Consider the following 20,452-nt stretch of genomic DNA (forward strand, 5'->3'; position numbering starts at 1 on the left):
TGGTTATCAAAACGTCACGCTAGGTTAMGCCTGCACAAAACACAGCCCTTATTTTAAATGTTTCYAAAATCCCCTATGAGAAAATKKAATGGTGAAAAAACAATTGGAACCATTTCCCYGTTTGACCGCTAGGTTTTATGGGTATTATGACACCTCAACTGTGGAGCTCTATACTGACTTTGACAGAGGAAAAGGTGATCTATAGCCTGAMAAGACAGCAAACAAATCTGGTACCAGGCTAGGTGACCGAGCCTTACTAAAAATCAACCGGGCCAATACTGATGGGTGGTTTTGACTACTACATTCAAAGTCAACTCTCAGACACACAAAAACACAATGGAAATGTGTAATAGTTGGTCTAACTGCCACCTAGTGAAGAAATGGAGCACCGCACCCTGAAGTTTAAAATCTAATACATCTCTGCTATTTATTTGTTAAATATATCCTCTATATCCCACAAAAATGTACGCGTTTTACATACCCGATTTCGACCACACAAAGTTAAATTCAGTTGATATTGCACTACGAAATAGTCTGGTACTACTCGACCAAGCATAAAAAGACATATTACTACTACACTGTCAACATCGATATATTAACAACATTAATATACAGGTTTGATCAGGGATGCTCCAACTAAGCCCAGTTTTTACACACGGGAACTAAAGGTCCCAGCATTACTTCCAACTGTCCTATAATTGATTSCTGATTTATTTTAGCTCAAGGGTTTAAGACAGGTGTTTCAAATTTTATGACCACGGGCTGCATTTCCTAATACAACCACGGGCCACATTAAATCAGCTTAGGAGGCACATTTTGTCAGTCGGACAGTAGTTTCAGACCCCTGGTTCTCACAACTTTGCTTTTGTTTCATGACATTAAAACAATATTATTTGGTATACATATCACCACAACTAATCTAAACCTGACATCATACAGAGTGGGATTCATATRTGTACCCTTGCCTCTTATTGCATACATTGGAACCACCATGCGTCTAGGTCTGTATGGCAGCACTGCAAGCCAACTCTTCTTGCCCTTCTCTATTGTAACAGAAGAATGAGCAGTCTAAAGAGGGACCAGGAGAGTCACAAACTGACAGCGGGGGACAAAACATTAATAATATCCTTATTACTTTAACATTTAGACACAATACAGTACATTCCCCTTCAAAGGCATTAGTAATGCAAGGCACAMATTTCACCAACAATCAAACTCTTGAGGTCCATTGAAAATGCAGTCACTATCCAAATTAGTATATAGTATATATTTTAGTTATTTAGTAAGCACTCATCCAGAGTGACTTATAGGAGCAATTAGGGTTAAGAAACTTGCTCAAGGACACGTCGGCAGCTTTTCACCTAGTCAGTTCRGGGATTCGAACCAGCGACCTTTCGGTTACTGGCCCAATGCTCTTAGCCACTAGGCTACCTGCCGAAAGACCATGATATGGGGCGGAAACATTATGCCTAGATCCTATCCTAGATAAACCTTTCTGCTGGCATATCATTGTCATCAGTGCAACRAGGAATGTGCTTTTTGAAATCTCAGTAAGGAGTGCCCACGCAGTGTCATAGCATCTCTAAAGGTTTTCTTCATAACAAAACAGACAGGGTTACTAGGATGAGAGGGGTTTATAAGGTTATCTGGTAGGACAGTGTGTGTGTAAGTACACTTCCAAGGGCAGTGGTGAGAGAGGGAAGCTTTGCTAGTCAACTGGTTAATGTTCATTAGGGCACACTGAAGCAATACRTTTTGCAATGATAAACAAAACCCTGGTAGACCGAAAAAGGAATTTAATAGTCTATATTGTGCTCATAAACCAACTGTTGTATTTTACTACAGACTACAGTTGAGCCAACTTGAGGGAGTGGATATCTAGCAGATTCAATTTAACTATTTTCTAATTCCAAGTCATGAATGGTTTCAGTGCACACMGCTTAAAGGGTACGATCTCAAACACAATGGAAAAAACAAATACACCTTGGGGAGAAAAAATATCTCTGGGATTGAAACGAGGGGCGATCTAGTTTGGGGTGATTTGATAGAATTTGTCATTCAGTAACATTCAGTAATTAAACACCCACAACCCCAGGGAGGATAAACGCAAAAAAAAAAAAAATCAAACCATAGTCTGTTTGTCAATGTAGCAGTATAAGATAACCGTCTGTCACACTACGCTCGCCTGCGTTTCATTACTTCGAAGAGGCTTTCTCCCCTTGTCTCTTTTATTTGGGAGAGGTGATAGTGAGGGTTGCGTCTCAGTCCTGCAAAGTTGCTTCCTTGTCTGAAATGATGGAATAGGTGGTGAAAGCCTACCAGTCAAATTTTTCTGATTGTACACYGAACTAAAATATAAAAGCAACATGCAACAATTTCAACAATTTTACTGAGTTAAAGTTCATATAAGGAAATCAGTCAATTGAAATAAATTAATTAGGCCCTAATCTATGGATTTCACATGACTGGGAGCCAGGCCCACCCACTGGCGAGCCAGGCAAAGCCAATTAGAATAGGTTTTTCCCCACAAAAGGGCTTTATTACAGATAGAAATACTCCTCAGATGTCCGGGTGGCTGGTCTCAGAGGATCCCACAGGTGAAGAAGCCTGATGTGGAGGTCCTGGGCTGGCGTGGTTACACGTGGTCTGCGGTTGTGAGGCTGGTTGGACGTACTGCCAAATTCGCTATAACTATGTTGGAGGTGGCTTATGGTAGAGAAATTACCTTTTCAATTCTCTGTCAACAGCTCTGGTGGACATTCCTGCAGATCTTTTATTTCAGCTCATGAAACATGGGACCAACACTTTACATGTTGTGTTTTATATCTTTGTTCAGTATAGATGCAGGTGGGCCTAACTGGCTGGGCCTGGCTCGCCAGTGGGTGGGCCTGGCTCCCAGTCATGTGAATTCCATAGATTAGGGCCTAATTTATTTATTTCAATTGACTGATTTCCTTATATGAACTTTAACTCAGTAAAATTGTTGAAATTGTTGCATGTTGCTTTTATATTTTAGTTCAGTGTACAATCAGAAAAATTTGACTGGTAGGCTTTCACCACCTATTCCATCATTTCATACAAGGAAGCAACTTTGTAGGACTGAAACACACCCCTCACTATCACCTTTCCCAAATAAAAAATAAAAAAGCCTAGAACATCATAAACAAACAGGTAATAAAAAATATGCATAAATATAATATTCTCTTTGACCTTACAGTTGTTCCCACTGAGCTGTAGTAGCGGGGTCCAACCAGCAGATGGGGATTACCTGTGGTGGGTGTTATTGTGTGGTTCTAAAGGCCTTTGTTGAAGAAGACAGTAGAAGTGTGGGGACTGCTATGTAGTATCCTCTCCTGAAGATCTGTCTCCAGGCTGCTCACAGCCATAGAACTACGGAGAGAGAGGGAGAGGGAGAGAAAAGGGGCCAGAAACAGAGAAAAAGACATTGATTATTAGAGTGTACAATCTCGTTATGTTAAAGAAAAGCAGATCCACTGTCTATAGCTAAGATATGTAACATATGGACATATTTTACCTCTTCTGTGGGAAGAGGGCACAGCACAGAGGAGTTTCAAACACCAGGCTGAAAGAGAAAAGGAAGTTTTGTAAACAGTGCAATACAAGCAGTACGCGGAATACAATCGTGACGTGCAGTATTCATGTTATGGTTAGTTTGCTTACAGCGCATGTCATTGAGAGAGGAAAATTACTCCCTTAGACCAACGCAGACGACAGTATCATTAACTATGAACTTACCACAGACCCACTAGACCCACCTGTACTGGGGCGTTTAGGACTGGGAAGCGCTGAGGAGAGAACAGAGACAGAAATTGTGAAAACAACTCCAAGCTGAAGCAATTTTTTATGAAACCAACTGACAGTATATAGACATTACACTGACAGTATTGAAGAGCTTAACAAGCCTGGTCCAAGATCTGTTTGTGCTTACTCATATGGTCATTGACAAAACAGCTCAAACAGATCCGGGACCAGGCTAGAGATTGCRGATCAACACAGGATATCAGACACGACAAAACACAGAAGCCTGGATTTCCACTGGCTTCTCATGACACCAACAAACAAGTAGCATATTTKACATGGCTGAACCCCACATAGAATGACACTATTTAATTCTGTGGTTTGAACTCCAAATAGAGGGTAGGCTTATTAGTACAACAGTGGCTACATGCCACAGATTATCCTCCACACACACTGTATGTAGTACGGGCTCCAGTAAACCCACTGACTGTTGACAGCATGACAGGCATCCATTCGTCTCTTGTAACATTACCTTCATAAAGGCTTTCTTCTCCAGGGCGTTCATTATCACAGGTGGGATAGCTGTGGACAGACCGAGAGAGAGTGAGAGAGAAAACAATGAGGACTTTCAAGAGGCAACACATCTTTTATTTTATAAAATGCATTTTTTGGCAGAAATGCCTTCTGGAACATGTTAAGTTTCATGTGCCTTAAACTTGTATGACATCTGTAAATACKAATACAATTGTTAAATCGCAAGCCTAGTTGGTTTAGCCACAGAAAGACAGGAAACTTCCCGCTAGCCATGATTGGCTGAGATAATGGATGGGCTGGACATGGCGAGAGAGAGAAGTTCAGATTGGTCTGCCATGTAACACGCTTCAGTCAAACATGAGCTGCTCAGTGTGTGTAGATAATCCTTGCTACCGGAGCTTTTTTGAAAGATATTACCTTAGCCATGGAGAACTGCAAAAGTGTTGCTACTGCCCACAACAACATTGCTGCCCCGAATTTAGCCGGTGCTATCGACAAAGATCAGTGGGGGAAAAGTTGTGATGGACTACTTTCTGCACACGGTCAGTGTGAACCTGTGTGACTTGACACAACGCGGACCAAACAAGCTGTACAAACTAAATGGAAACACAGGACGTCTTAGTTAGCTAAAGGGTTTCCAGTCTGCCGTGAAGCGTTCATCCATGTATATGGGTAAGAGTCTAGCTACATTTTCAGATATTATAAGTTTCTAATTTAGTCAGAAAGTCATTTTCATTGCAAGTTAAATCATACTGTTGGCTAGCTAGCGAATGTTAGCGTGCTGGCTCGCTAGCTAACGCTATGTGTATGATCTGTGTAGTAATATTATTTGTATCTGAGGAAGCCATTTGAATTGCTAGCTATAGCCTAATGTTAGTTAGCTAACAATGAACTTAGTTTGTTAGCTTTAGCTACTTGCAGATTCATACTACAGCATTTCATGCATAGTGGCTAGCTATGACAATATGTTTGTATTGCTAATAGTATGGGTTGAGATTATGGTTCATCGTTTAGCTAGCTAGACAATAATGACCCATCCACTTAGCTAGATGTGGCTTGGGTTGGTTATAGCATTTCTTTCACACGAACCATCAATTTAGACAAGTGTATCTAGGTAAGCATCATCTAATAATTACACAATATTTTTTATGTGGACACTTCCTATGCAAATAACCATTTCACTGTACCATTTACACCTTCTGTATCCTGTGMATTTGACAAATACACTGATTTAATTTGATATAGTGTGCGTTTATCAGAGATGGTAATATCAAGAACATGACCTGCACCAAAGTCATATTAGGATATAGGCCAARGACTAGATACGTGTATTTTTAACTGGAGTTTTTCCTTATTGTAGGCTACTACTTTCACCACTTTTCGTCTTGAAATCTTTGGTAGTTTACTACACTACCTTACTAACTCTGTTTAGGACATGGCCTCACACATTCATTCTTAAAGAAATGGGTGGGGCTAAGGCTTAAGAGGATGTGAACGATGCTGAATAGGTGTAGACAAAAAGCTCTCCAGTAGGTGTACTAAAACATTGAAGGGCCATTTTCTCAAAAGCAGGGTTACAAATTCATCAACTTTCAAAGCAGAATTACTTTCCCATTGTTCCTSTAGTGCAGTGTTTGATACACAATTTTGTAGCGCGGAGTCTCTACTTTCATCCATTGTAGAAAAACACCAGTCCAAATCCAGGCGGTCAGTCACATTGTGTCCGAAACACAGTGCTTACCCATAGCTGGCACAGCCATGCCAATCCTGGACACCACCACCTGGATGATGCCTGACTTGGCAGCGGTGACTGACTCTCCTAACCGTTCCCTTCCTCATCGGTCACTGGAATGCCGTACTTCAGCTCCCTAAGAAAAGGGACATAAAGGAGAGAATGAAATTCAGCCAAATCATGTTGCTATGTCCAAAGTTAACCAGGATATTGTTGCACACGAGTCATTCATGATTTTAAATGCAATCAAACATTTTAGTTTAAAAATAAAATAAAGCAATCCTTGAATAATTTGTGTAAACAATAAATCGTTCCATTTCGGCAATTGTATTCACGAATGCATAAGACTGTTTTTAGTGTTGTTTTAATGTAATTTATTTAGTGTTGTTTACATTGTTCCAAACGATCAGAAAAACAGCACCTGTTTTTGGCACACACAATAAGCACACAGCCCTTGCTCCTTACCTTCTTTTTCTTGATCTCCAGTATTTTCCACAACTAGTCAAATTTATTCCACATCTGACTTCCCCTTTACCTCCTGAGCAACCAGTAAACATTTCCCTGTTTCGAGTTTATTTGTCACGTCCTCTGCATCATTTTGCTGTCACGTGTTACAGTGTTCAGAGTTTGTTATMACCAATTTATTGATCGCTATAAAATCAGGCCCTATTGGTTATGTGCATGCAATGCATACATGTGTCACCTAAAGAGAGCAAGGGTTGAGGGAATGTTTTTCCTAAACAAAAGAGGATTTCGGTAACAAAACTTGTCAGAAATGACTGTAATTATGTTGCAGCTTCAGCAACACGGACAGCGAGATTAACACTGTTGATGTTCTGTGGTAGTCGCCGCAGCAGGGAGGAGAGATACACAACGTAACTAGTCAGTCACTCAATGTAAAATATATTATATTTTTTTACTAAGCCCGACCCGGCACAATCAAATCAATTGCCGTCGCACTCCCTCTAGTCATTTGTGTGTCTTCATTATTTAATCAAACAGAGAGCTTAAAGCATCAGACAAGCTCAGTGCATATAGCTGATTTGATTAAAACACATAGGAAGTGTCCATATATGGAAAAATACACGATTTAAAATTTGACCAATCGATTGTTCGAAACAGATGACTCTCGGTCAACCAAGATTTTTTTGAGTCTGGGACATCCCTAGGTACGTTGCATTGAAAGTGGATAATGTGTTGATTCAATCAACAATCAACGAACCGGCTCATGACGGCTGGAAGGCGCTGGGAGAGAGACGGAGTTTGTCTCAATGTTGATTTTTCATGGAGCTAAAATGCAAAGCGAAGTGTAAATCAACTTGAACTAAGATGATCCAGAGACAGTCCAGTACCTTGGCTAGAGACTTGAGTCCCAGGGCTGTGACTACAGCTCCTGTGGTGGCACTGGTGTACGCTGCAGCCAACTGACTGAGAGAACATAGGGGCACACATTTACATCTTAGCATCTTACTAAAACAATTTACTGAGCCTCAATAATGTTCCTGTTCCAAGCATTTACCAGAATCTAGTCTTATCTAATACACAGATAGAGGTCTCAAGTCACAATGCACATGGTCACAATGCATACGGAATACATGCATTCAAATCATAAGCAATATTTATTGCAAAACTTGACAAGTCAGGCAGACATGACGATGTACAGTTSAGGAATCTCTCCACAGTAATAATGATTTAAAATGGTCCCCAGTCTTTACATGCTCTTTCCATATAAACTGAGAAGCACCAGCATTGCTTGTTCTCATTCCGCATGTGTCCTGGTTAAAGTAGGTGCATCTAAATAGTTTAAAGTGGCACCCTTTCCATGTCTCCTTCCTTTTATCTGCGCTGATCTGAAATAACTAGACCTATCCATGTCCTTTCAGATCAGTACTGATGAAGGAAAGCAGATGAGGAGAGGAAGATACAGTAGCTAAGGCTATGAGATGCACCATAGTACTAGCCAGTTACAGGTACTGTAGGGCTGGTTTAGTAATGTGGTTGTGGTGTAAGTGGTCCCAGTCCCTACTTGGTGGTGAGGGCAGCGTCTCCACTGCGGTTGCTGTAGTTGACCACAGCGTTGAAGGACTGGTTCACCCACTGCCAGAACACAACGGCTGGAGTTGTCCTGGAGGAGTAGAGGTGAGGAGAGAGGTGATGGGAATGTGGGGGGGAGGAAAGAGGGTCAAAAGGGGTGAGGGGAGGAGAGAAGGTGAGAGATGTTAAAGGGATTACAGAAAGGGGAGATAAAAGGGAGGGATATGGAAAGGCGAAATTATGTAAACATGGGAGAGAAGGGTAGGGAAAAGGGAAAGACGAGAGAAGAAGGAGGACAAGGAAAGTGAGAATAAGCATGAATAATTTCTGATATTTCATTGAGGCAGATTGTTTGAGTTTCTCCTAGAAAACAAAGCTAAATCATGACTTGTAAAACAGCTAAAAATKTAACTTTCCACTTCTGTGCAATGTTTACATAATGGTGTTACAGTGTGACTTTAAAACATATAACCTTTATTTTAGCAGGGAAATCCCATTGAGACCAAGGCCTCTTTTTCAAGGGAGCCCTGCATGTACAMAAATCATACAAATACAATGCATAAAAACATAAAATAGTTAAGCAATTCAAGAAAAGCAGTCACATTCCTAAACACGGAGGTCCTCCATCAACAACCTGAACTTACCTAGAGATAACAGCCTCAAGGTGCAGAGCGCTCTACAGATAATTTCATACAGGCTGCAAAAACACAGAATGCAGATTGACCTAATTCCGTGGTAAAACGAGATTTAGCTGCAGTATGCTACTCTGGTCTTGCCCTCTGAGCTGGAATGTAGAGGGTGAGTTATTCAGAACTATCCTTGTCATCCACAATAGCTGTGTCCTGACTAAGTGAGTAAAATGACCATTTTAACATGCTGAATTTATTTAACATAATCTATGCATTTCTCTCAGACAATTTCACCATGTGATATTTTGGGATTGTTTTTTACCTGTTCTGTATCTTATGCTACACACAAATTGTATTTAACATGTATTAAATTGAAAACGGAATACACCCTAGTAGTACCTGTAGAATGTGAGCATGCAGCCGGTGATGGTCATGTTCATGGGGACCTGGGCAGACATGCGTCCCACCACCACCATCTTTTCGCCGGTGTCAGGGTGGAAGGCAGAGTCATAGATGTACTTGGCTCTCCACAGCTCATCTTCTGTCAGACCTGGCTTCACCACTCCTAACCTGGACACAAGTACATCAAACTCTTTAAACAATGAATGAATGATTGACACAAATTCAGCATAAAGCATAATATAAGTACATCCGTTGTTTTAAAGGAATGTGCCCATTTCTGCATTTGTTCATAACAAAGACACAGCTTAGTCTTACATATTTATTTTTGTGTTTTCAGTTAATCTCTGGTGTAAGGGAGAAACCAGTAGGCCAGATGTTCCAGCCTACAGGCCAAGCCTAATTAGTTGTCTGTCTGTCAAATGTTGTTTGTTTCTTTCTCTTATTATGCCGKGGGGGKGGGGGGGGKGGGGGGTCAGGTTATAACGACAGCTAGCTAACTTCTTGAACTCTTTAGTTCAGAGACACTGCTATAGATTGTTTCCATGCTCATACATGTCGAGCCACAGAATCAATAGATTTTTGGTTTGATGCTTCCAATAATGTAAAGGAATTCCTTCCCAGGCACCACACACCCCATCGTACAGAGAGAGGAGGAGTAATGCAGTAGCTTTCCAAGGTATCATAATTTTCTTTCCCAAGACCTCACCCCTCCTTATCCTCTCCTCCATCTATACTTGTAATTTTCCACAGTGACCCATGTGTTCTCAGCATCTCACTTGACAGCAGTTCCACCCACCCGTTCCACCACTTTATCCTCACCCATCCTTCCCTCTCCTCCCACCGTACCTTTATTTCTTCACAGTAACCTGTGCATCCTCCAGGGTCTCAGAGGACTTTAGAATGTTCCTGGGGTCAGTGGCGAAGAAGAAGTGCTGGGCGCGGCCCATGAACGTGCTCTGGTCCCATCGTGGCTCCTTGATGTTAATGTCCAGGGACAGATCTCCAGACATCCTTGTTTTACTTTGGGACCGGGGCAAAAAGAAAGAGAAAATAGACCTTGTGGACAAAATCAACTTAATTAAAAAGATAAGTCCTCCTCCCCAGCTAGGCCTAAGCCTTGATAGCACGGTAAGCCCCCTACCTCTCCGATTCATTTATAGCTCTCACTTCCTCTGTGGCCAAAACAATCCTAGTGATTGGAGGGGCCTACTGCACCTCTAGTCTCCTCCTCAAAATCATAATACAGGAGTGTTGAATACAAAAAGTCAGGCCTTATCCAAATTCTCTTGACGAATTAGCTTGCGCCGAAATTATTAGTCTAAAAATTATTGATGCGAATTACATTGGCATCCTGAACCTTCTTTTAGCATTTTAGGCCTTAATTCAACCTGAATTAAAAAGATGACCAGTCCAGCACACAGTTTGCAAATAGGCCTAAGTTACTGGCTGTCTTTTACATGCACATCTAGGCTATGCATCATCTGACCAAGGCTACATCAGAGCCTTGCAGTACAACAATAAACAAACTGAGGAATGAAAAGCTTTCAGCAACTAGAGTTATCATGATGTTTGGTTTCCTAGGTAATCAGATGATAAACAGAGGTCTTTCTAGCTGAAGGGTCTATCTGCAGACCACGTTTACTACATGCCACGCCCACTACATGCTTCGCCCACTATGTGTCACTTAATACATGCCGTGCCCACTGCCATTGAGGCTACTAGATAGCTAGGACACTGGCAGTGTCCTTCACCCCCACCTGCCGAGTACTGCTTTCCCGCAGTTATTTTAACGTTATGGCGAGGGTAATCACTAACCGGTATAGCCCTTGATCATGATTCATGACACTCAGTTCCATTGCATTACACATTGGATGAAGGTGTCCTCTGTACGGGGTAGTCTTGTTAAGAGCCCAGACGCTCAATCAGGACATTAACACACTTGGCTTGCGGTATGGTTTTGGAAGCATTAGGACCTTATTTTTCATATCAGTGAGAAATTATTTTATTAAACTAAAAAAGTAAAATTTATACACACTTTGATAGGGTTAGGGTTGATGTTCCCACATGGTCATATCTATACAGTGCATTCGGAAAGTATTCAGACCCCTTCCCTTTATCCACATTGTTACGTTACAGCCTTATTCTAAAATGGATTAAATGATCACCCCCCCCCCCCTTAATCTACACACAATACTCATAATGACAAAGCAAAAGTGTTTTTTAGAAATGTATTACAATTAAACAGAAATAACTTATTTACATACGTTTTCAGACCCTTTGCTATGAGACTTGTGCATCCTGTTTCCATTGATCATCCTTGAGATGTTTCTACAACTTGATTGGAGTCCACCTGTGGCAAATTCAATTGATTGGACATGATTTGGAAAGGCACACACTTGTCTTTATAAGTTCCCACTGTTGACAGTGCATGTCAGAGCAAAAACCAAGCCATAAGGTTGAAGGAATTGCGCGTAACGCTCCGAGACAGGATTGTGTCGAGGCACAGATCTGGGGAAGGGTACCAAAAATGTCTGCAGCATTGAAGGTCCCCAAGAACACAGTGGCCTCCATCATTCTTAAATGAAAGAAGTTTGGAACCACCAACACTCTTCCTAGAGCTGGTCTTCCAGCCAAACTGAGCAATCAGGAGAGAAGGGCCTTGGTCAGGGAGGTGACCAATAACCCGATGGTCACTGACAGAGCTCTAGAGTTCCTCTTTGGAGATGGAAGAACCCTCCAGAAGGACAACCATCTCTGCAGCACTCCACCAATCAGGCCTTCATGGTAGAGTGGGCAGATGGAAACCACTCCTGAGTAAAAGGCAGATGACAGCCTACTTGGAGTATGCCAAAAGGCACCTAAAGGACTCTCAGACAATGAGAAACAAGAAACTCTGGACTGTTGAGCCCAGACTTGTCTTGAACCCAATCGAACATCTCTGGAGAGACCTGAAAATAGCTGTGCAGCGACACTTCCCATCCAACAAGACAGAACTTGAGGATCTGCAGAGAAGAATGGGAGAAACTCCACAAATACAGGTGTGCCAAGCTTGTAGCGTCATACCCAAGAAGACTCAAAGTGTAACAGTTCTGTAACGACAGATGCTGGGAGACTAGAAGCAAGTACTGGGTGTAGATTTAACAATAAGTAGACAAAACAAGAACAGTGTCTGGACAGGAGAAACATAACATCAACGCTGACTCAATGCTGGGGGGGGACTATTTAATCCATTTTAGAATAAGGCTGTAATGTAACAAAATGGAACAAGGGTCTGAATACTTTCCGAATGCACTGTATATGCACATGGTGTAGGTCTTGAAAAACAAATCACTTAAAATAATTTTTGGGGTGGGTGGGATGTGGAGGGTTTAGTTATGTTATTCTAATAAAAGTGATTTTAACCACAGCAGTTTTCTGTTCTTATGGCTCTCAATTTTGCAATAGAATTCAAACTAAATTGTCCAAGTGAAAATGCTAAACTGTAAAATGCAGCTAGAATGTTTGTTTGATGCTAATGTAAACTGAAAAAAGCTAGACAGGTTAGAATTATTATTTTCCTAATTACTATAATTTTGATTGTTGATAGTATTGTAACTATTTAATAATAACATATGGTTTAAATATAATCAAGGCTTTTAGGAAACAAATATCAAGACATTTGCTTGTTATTATGCTTTATCTTCCTGAGAATAGTGCACATATAAATATCCACATTCTGTAAATGAGAATTGAGTCCCATGAAGTGGCAGGCGTCGATACTTTCATTGTTGATCAATAGATTTAGAGTGAAATCAGACTGTTCGCCAATGCGTTGATAACGTGACCGATAATTAGTTTACCAGACGACTCCCTCGTTAGAACTAACAAAAAAAGTTGGGTAAAGTACATGGACATCCGTTTATTTCCATAAAAAAAAATCGAATAGCGTCCGATATGGCGCATCGATATGCTACTGTAAAAAATAACTGTACCCTAAAATTACAGTGAACCCAAGGCAAGCTTTAATGCAATAACACATGTGATTGGTGCCTGACACTCACGACAAGTAAAGGAGAAAGGAAGGCCAAGCTAGAAGTGTAACGTTATCTACAATTTTCAGTATATAGTAGATGGATACAAATCAACCTGCGTCTCGCAGCGATATGAGTGCAGTTTACGTTATTAAAATAGGAAGCTCACAATAGCATGCTTAAGTTTAGGTAGCTAATGTTTGACCATCAGTTTGCTTGTCCAATATTGTAGCATGTGAGGCTGACATACACTGTCTTGATATAAATTACTATATTGTGAACGAACACGGTGCCTTCTTACTATGTGCAATTAAAAAACACAACCACTAACGTTAGCTAGCTAGCGTACGTATAAAACAAAAAGGAAACGACCGAACGTTAGCGTCTTCCGTTAGCTCGAGCTAGCTACACATTTACAACATGTAACACACTGCCAATAAAATCACCAAAACATACCTAGTTTCAATGTCAAGCTGTGCTCACTCTACACACCTTGCAGAGACCTGAAAAACAGTGACTTATTCTTTGGGATTTCGTTGGCGGATCCCATCCAACTTTTAGGTGCATACACCGCCACCTACTGTACGGGTGTGTGAGGCCATTCACGGCCTACCTAATTATATTATTTGATACAATATTATAAACTGGGTGGTTCGAGCACTGAATGCTGATTGGCTGACAGCTGTGGTATATCAGACCGTATACCACGGGTATGACAAAACATTTATTTTCACTGCTCTAACCACGTAGGTAAGCAGTTTATAATAGCAATAAGGAACTGAGGTTTGTGGTATATGGCCAATATACCACGGCTAAGGGCTGTATCCAGGCACTCCGCGTTGTTGTGCTTAAGAACAGCCCTTAGCCATGGTATATTGGCCATATACCACACATATACCACCTACCACCTATTAGCCCTCTCTAAAAAAACAAAAACCACACATTCCAGTATTTTACCTTATCTAGTCCTACTCCAGACGACTAGATAAGGTAAAACACCCCCTGCAACTGTTCTGCAGTAAATCTTTGCAATCTAAAGTACTTCTCTGCCGCTGCCACCACAACCTCTATTTTCTGTGACTTTCAACCCATTTCTGCAGTACAATTAACAACCATGGCTATGAATGCTAAAAATCACACTTTACTGAAGCACATATTATTCCCATCACTCTCTTGATCTCTGCCTACTCACAGAAATCCTCTCAGGATCCCTCACCCTGTACCCATGCGTCAGCATACGGCACTTTCTCTACTACTCTAACCCTGGCAACCTCAATCAGCCTTTCTCTCACCGGACATCTCTGATCTCCATGATCACCMCCACAACTAACACACAATTTTCTCCACCGATGTGTGTACCACATATTCCTTCGTCTCATGACCATTGTGGCTGCTTCGCGTGATGTTTTGTTGTCTCTACCTCCTTGCCCTTTGTGCTGTTGTTTGTGCCAATAATGTTTGTACCATGTTTTGTGCTGCTAACATGTTGTGCTGCTGCCATGTGTTTTTACCATGTTGTGTTGCTACCATGCTGTGTTTTCACGTGTTGCTGCCATGGTATGTTGTCTTAGGTCTCTCTTTATGTAGCGTTGTGGTGTCTCTCTTGTCGTGATGTGTGTTTTGTCCTATATTTTATTTTGTATTTTTAATCCCAGGCCCCATCCCCRCAGGAGGCCTTTTGCCTTTTGGTAGGCCGTCATTGTAAATGAGAATTTGTTCTTAACTGACTTGCCTAGTTAAATAAAAAATGCCCTCCTGCACACCTAGGCATCTCCCTCTTACACACTGCTGCACTATGCCCATAACCTTGACACCTAAAACACCAGAATATTTTCATAACATAAACTCTCACGGGATACCTGACACTTCCTACCTTGACCTTATCTGCTAAAGACTCTGTATCAAAACTCAGCATGACATATAATTTCTTCTCCGTTTCCCCACCATATCTACATCTCACCAAACAGCGGTGTCACAGACATTGGGAATCTTCACTTTCAACTGCTCCTCAACACTTAATGCCACCCCTGTCATTACTCCTTTCAACGGCGCCCTGCTCCGGAGAGCAAAGCACTAATCTCGTAATCCGGAGCGCCCCGCTCCCTCTGGGCTGAGGAAGCAAAAAATAGAGTCCACTCGAGTTACCTAACCCAACTCAACAGTCCCCAACCTCTCCTCCACCCAACCTGACACCACATATGTATCAACCAAAAAGCACGGATCCATTCTCTCGACAAATCTCACTCCCACTGTGCCAAAATCATCCTTATCATCCTTGGGACGAGACCTGAACTCAGCAGTCCTCAGCTTCCGGCCCCAGCTTCCGGCAGGGCAAGCCGGAGGGGTAGGTTTCGGGTTGAGAGCCAGACCCTGTCCCCCGGTACAAACACGGGGGCTTCACTGCGGTGGCGGTCAGCACTCCTCTTCTGCCGTCCACCGGCTTGCTTAAGAGATTCCTGGACGGCTCTCCAGGTCTCCTTGGAGCGCTGCACCCACTCCTCCACCGCAGGAGCCTCGGTCTGACTCGGATGCCATGGTGCCAGGACCGGCTGGTAGCCCAACACACACTGAAATGGTGATAGGTTCGTAGAGGAGTGACGGAGTGAGTTCTGGGCCAWCTCCACCCATGGGACGTACCTAGACCACTCCCCTGGCCGGTCCTGGCAATATGACCGCAGAAACCTACCCACCTCCTGGTTCACTCTCTCCACCTGCCCATTACTCTTGGGGTGATAACCGGAGGTCAGGCTGACCGAGACCCCCAGACGCTCCATAAACACCCTCCACACCCGGGACGTGAACTGGGGACCTCGATCAGAGACGATGTCCTCCGGGACCCCGTAGTGCCGGAAGACGTGGGTAAATAGCGCCTCCGCAGTCTGTAGGGCTGTAGGGAGACCGGGCAACGGGAGGAGTTGGCAGGACTTAGAAAACCGATCCACAACAACCAGGACCGTGGTGTTTCCCTGAGAGTGTGGAAGATCGGTCAGGAAATCCACTGACAAGTGAGACCATGGCCGTTGTGGAACGGGGAGGGGCTGTAACTTCCCTCTAGGAAGGTGCCTAGGAGCCTTACTCTGGGCGCACACCGAACAGGAAGAGACATAGAACCTAACGTCCTTAGCCAAGGTGGGCCACCAGTACTTCTCCCTGAGACCCCGCACTGTCCTCGCCACACCCGGATGACCCGAAGAGGGTAGTGTGTGAGCCCACCGAATCAGTTGATCACGAACACCAAGCGGCACGAACTTGCAACCAGTCGGACACTGAGGAGGCGCAGGTTCCACCCGTAACGCCCGCTCGATGTCCACCTCCCATACCACTGGTGCCACCAGCCTAGAGGCTGGAAGGATGGGAGTAGGATCGGTGGGCCGATCCTCCGTGTCATAGAGACGGGACAGCGCGTCGGCCTTCGTGTTCAAGGAGCCTGGTCTATAAGACAGGGTGAACCTGAATMGGAGGAAGAACATGGCCCACCTTGCCTGACGCGGATTCAGTCTCCTAGCTGTCCGGATATACTCCAGATTCTGGTGGTCGGTCCAGATGAGAAGAGGGTGCCTAGCCGCCTCAAGCCAGTGTCTCCACACCCTCAGGGTCTTGACCACCGCCAATAACTCCCAGTCCCCCACATCATAGTTACGCTCCGCCGGACTGAGCTTCCTCGAAAAGATCGCTAAGGAAGAAACTAATCCGCTCCTTATGATTCCCCTGCGTTACCATGTCCAGTGGAACTGTGGCCTCCCTGACCAACCCTGACCCTAATGGCCGGCTATCTAGGGAGTGCACGGGAAAGGGGGGATCTATCGGCACTAGCGGAATACCCAGCTTGATGGCGAGTCCGCGATCCATAAAGTTCCCAGCTGCGCCTGAATCGACTAGCGCCTTATGCTGGGAAGAGGGAGAAAATTCAAGAAAAAAAWAWAAAATACAAACATGTGACCAACAGGGGGTTCTAGGTGAGTTTGGTGCTGACTTACCTGGGGTAACCGAGAAGTGTTCCGCCTGCCCTCTCGACTCCCAGACGGGCTCCCCCAGCACCGGTCGGCCGTGTGTCCTCTCCAACCACAGCTAGTGCAGGAGGAGCCTCCTCCTCCGGTACCCCTCGGCACGGCCCCCCCTAACTCCATCGGAATGGGAGCGGGAGCGCTAGGTAGTGGAACAGACAGGACCCTCTCCGAACGCCCGCGGGCAGCCAGCAGATTGTCCAGCCAGCAGATTGTCCAGCCGGATAGACATGTCTATTAGTTCGTCGAGGGAGAGAGCGGCGTCCCGACAAGCTAGCTCCCTGCGGACGTCCTCCCGGAGACTACACCGGTAGTGGTCTATCAGGGCCCTGTCGTTCCACCCAGCCCCAGCGGCCAAGGTCCAGAACTCTACCGCAAAATCCTGCGCGATCCTCTTCTCCTGCCTAAGATGGAATAGTCTCACCCGCCGCTCGGCCCTCTGGAGGGTGGTCAAATACGGCACGAAAACGGTGGGTGAATTCTGGATAGTGCTCCTTTGCCGAGTCTGGACCATTCCAGACCGCGTTGGCCCACTCCAGAGCACGACCCGTCAGGCAGGAGACGAGGGCACTCACCCTCTCCTCATCCGAGGGAGTTGCTTTCACGGTAGCCAGGTACAGCTCGAGTTGGAGCAAAAACCCCTGGCACCCAGCCGCCGCTCCATCATACTCCCTAGGGAGCGCAAGACGAAGTGTGCCCGAGCCGGATGCGGAGGGAGGAGAAGGTGGAATCGTCGGAGGAACCGGAGGTGAAGAGAGGAGACCACTCCTCTCCCATCGGTCCATTCTCTCCATCATCTGATCCATCGCTGATCCTATCTGATGAAGGACGGTGGTGTGATGAAGGACGCGTTCCTCCATCGATGGAAGGGGGTTGGCAGCTGCTCCTGCTGACTTCCTTTGAAGGTGCGGGATTCTGTAACGATCTGGGTGTAGTGGGTGCGAAGTCAGGTGCAGGAAGCAGAGAGTTCAGTGGTAGTGCTAATTTAATGCACTTAACGGTGAATATAAGCTACCCCACAAAACATAGGGCGCACACAAAACAAATGCCCCAAAACCGGGGACTGAAACAGTCCAGCAAAACCCACAAAACACGAAACACGTATACCTCTAACGTGCACCCTAGTTACACAAACAATCCCGCACAAATAGCAGGCGGGCCTGCTGGGTAATATAGCCTAACTAATTAACCAAACACAAAACAGGTGAAACCAATAAACAGAAAAGGGGAAAAAAGGATCAGTGGCAGCTAGTAGGCCGGTGACGGCGACCGCCGAGCGCCACCCGAACAGGAAGGGGAGCCACCTTCATTAGGAATCGTGACACACGATGACCTCTGATAGTGCCGCACCGGTTGATGTACACAGTCCCAGCCGATCTATCCCCAGGGGTACGCGCAATGCCGTCGGGGATACTCCAAATAAAAATGTGATATATATTTTTATCTCGCCTGAGTAGCCTCGTTTCACTGCCAAAAAATAAAATTAAACCATCTAGTGTTCAGCGAAATAACACAATGTCAAATACAGGTAGCCTAGTCAAATAATTTACATCCAATCACATTAACCATTACTCTCTCGCGGGAATTCTACTAAAGGTCCGTATGTAGCCAAACGTAGCTGCTGCTCATTCCGTTTGCTCGAAAATGGATAAATCGTTCAAAAAAGTAAGGCCCGCATCCATAGTACTACACCTGCACCTGTCGACAACACAAGTTGTTCTGCTTCCACGAGCACATCCAATGATAGCATCAGTAATTCTAAATTTGTTGTTAGCCCAGCTAGCATGGACACTGACAGTTGTGAACCTGATGCAGCCGAAGAGCTACTGCCCCCTTACCCGGGAAAGCACTGAACAATAGACAGGGACGTTGGACCATTGAAGAGGCGGAAATATGATGAGAACTACATTGATTTGGAGTTTATTTATATTGGGAGTAGTGCCTTTCCTCAGTCACAGTATGTCATATGTGCAAAAGTACTACCTCACAACTCAATGAAACCTCCACTATTGTGCAGACATTTATGAACGAAATATGCCAATTTGAAAAATAAGCCACTGGAGGTTTTTTGAGCGAGAATTAAGACGACTTTCGAGTAGTAAGGCATGTATAAAAGCAACGGATACCACTCCGGGATCCGGGATCCTCCTCATCAGAAACGCTGACTAGCATAGCCTAGCATAGCGCCACAAGTAAATAATAGCATATAAATATCATGAAATCACAAGTCCAATACAGCAAATGAAAGATAAACATCTTGTGAATCCAGCCAACATGTCCGATTTTTTAAATGTTTTACAGCGAAAACACAACATATATTTATGTTAGCTCACCACAATAGCCCAAAACACAACGCCATTTTTTCACCGCAAAGATAGCTTTCACAAAACCCACAAAGAGATAAAAATAATCACTAACCTTTGAACAACTTCATCAGATGACAGTCTTATAACATCATGTTATACAATACATTTATGTTTTGTTCGAAAATGTGCATATTTATAGCTACAAATCCTGGTTTTACATTGNTCAGATGACAGTCTTATAACATCATGTTATACAATACATTTATGTTTTGTTCGAAAATGTGCATATTTATAGCTACAAATCCTGGTTTTACATTGTGAACATGGCGCCAAAATGCTCCAAATTGTCCGGAGAAATTTTAGAGAGTCACGTAATCTAACAGAAAAACTCATCATAAACTTTGCTGAAAAATACATGTTGGACATATAATTAAAGATACACTGGTTCTTAATGCAACCGCTGTGTTAGATTTAAAAAAAATAACTTTAGTAAAAAGCACAGCATACAATAATCTGAGACAGCGCTCAGCCATTCTCCGCCATGTTGGAGTCAACATATTCAACAAAAATACGAAATAACATCATAAATATTCTCTCACCTTTGATGAACTTTCATCAGAATGCAGTGCCAGGAATCTTTGTTCCACAATAAATCGTTGTTTTGTTTTAGAATGTCCATTTCTTCTGTCGAATTAGCAAGTTTGACGCATGGAACGAAAAATTCAAAAAATTCATAAAAGTCGAATAAACTGGTCAAACTCAGTTGAGAATCCATCTTTAGGATATTTTTCTCGTATGTATCCAATAACGTCCCAGACGGAGCATTTCTTCGTGTCTACCTAAGGCATTGCAGACAACGATATGGTGCACCCAGGTGCGCAGCAAAATACTGCCAATATGGGTGACCTGTCACTCCAAAAGCTCTCATTCGGTCCCACATCAGGCTAGACACCTCATTCAACGTTCTACTGCCTGTTGACATCTAGTGGAAGGCGTATGAAGTGCATACATATCCATAAATACAAGGCAATTGAATAGGCAA

General features: G+C 43.6%; 1 protein-coding gene across 1 annotated transcript; it reads right to left on the reverse strand.

Annotated features, from left to right (window-relative positions):
• Positions 1 to 2,996: 2,996 nt before the first annotated feature.
• LOC111978741 (sideroflexin-1) lies at positions 2,997 to 13,634 on the reverse strand. The gene is given in 12 exon segments (XM_070448703.1): positions 2,997 to 3,390; positions 3,536 to 3,583; positions 3,757 to 3,806; positions 4,292 to 4,341; positions 6,035 to 6,118; positions 6,121 to 6,161; positions 7,248 to 7,270; positions 7,378 to 7,453; positions 8,052 to 8,150; positions 9,088 to 9,258; positions 9,937 to 10,110; positions 13,557 to 13,634. Coding segments are annotated over 11 exon segments (903 nt in total). The 5' UTR covers positions 10,101 to 10,110; positions 13,557 to 13,634; the 3' UTR covers positions 2,997 to 3,293.
• Between the last annotated feature and the right edge of the window lie 6,818 nt (positions 13,635 to 20,452).

The sequence above is a fragment of the Salvelinus sp. IW2-2015 genome, linkage group LG18, assembly GCF_002910315.2.
Source record: "Salvelinus sp. IW2-2015 linkage group LG18, ASM291031v2, whole genome shotgun sequence".
In the NCBI taxonomy this organism is placed as follows: Eukaryota; Metazoa; Chordata; class Actinopteri; order Salmoniformes; family Salmonidae; genus Salvelinus; species Salvelinus sp. IW2-2015.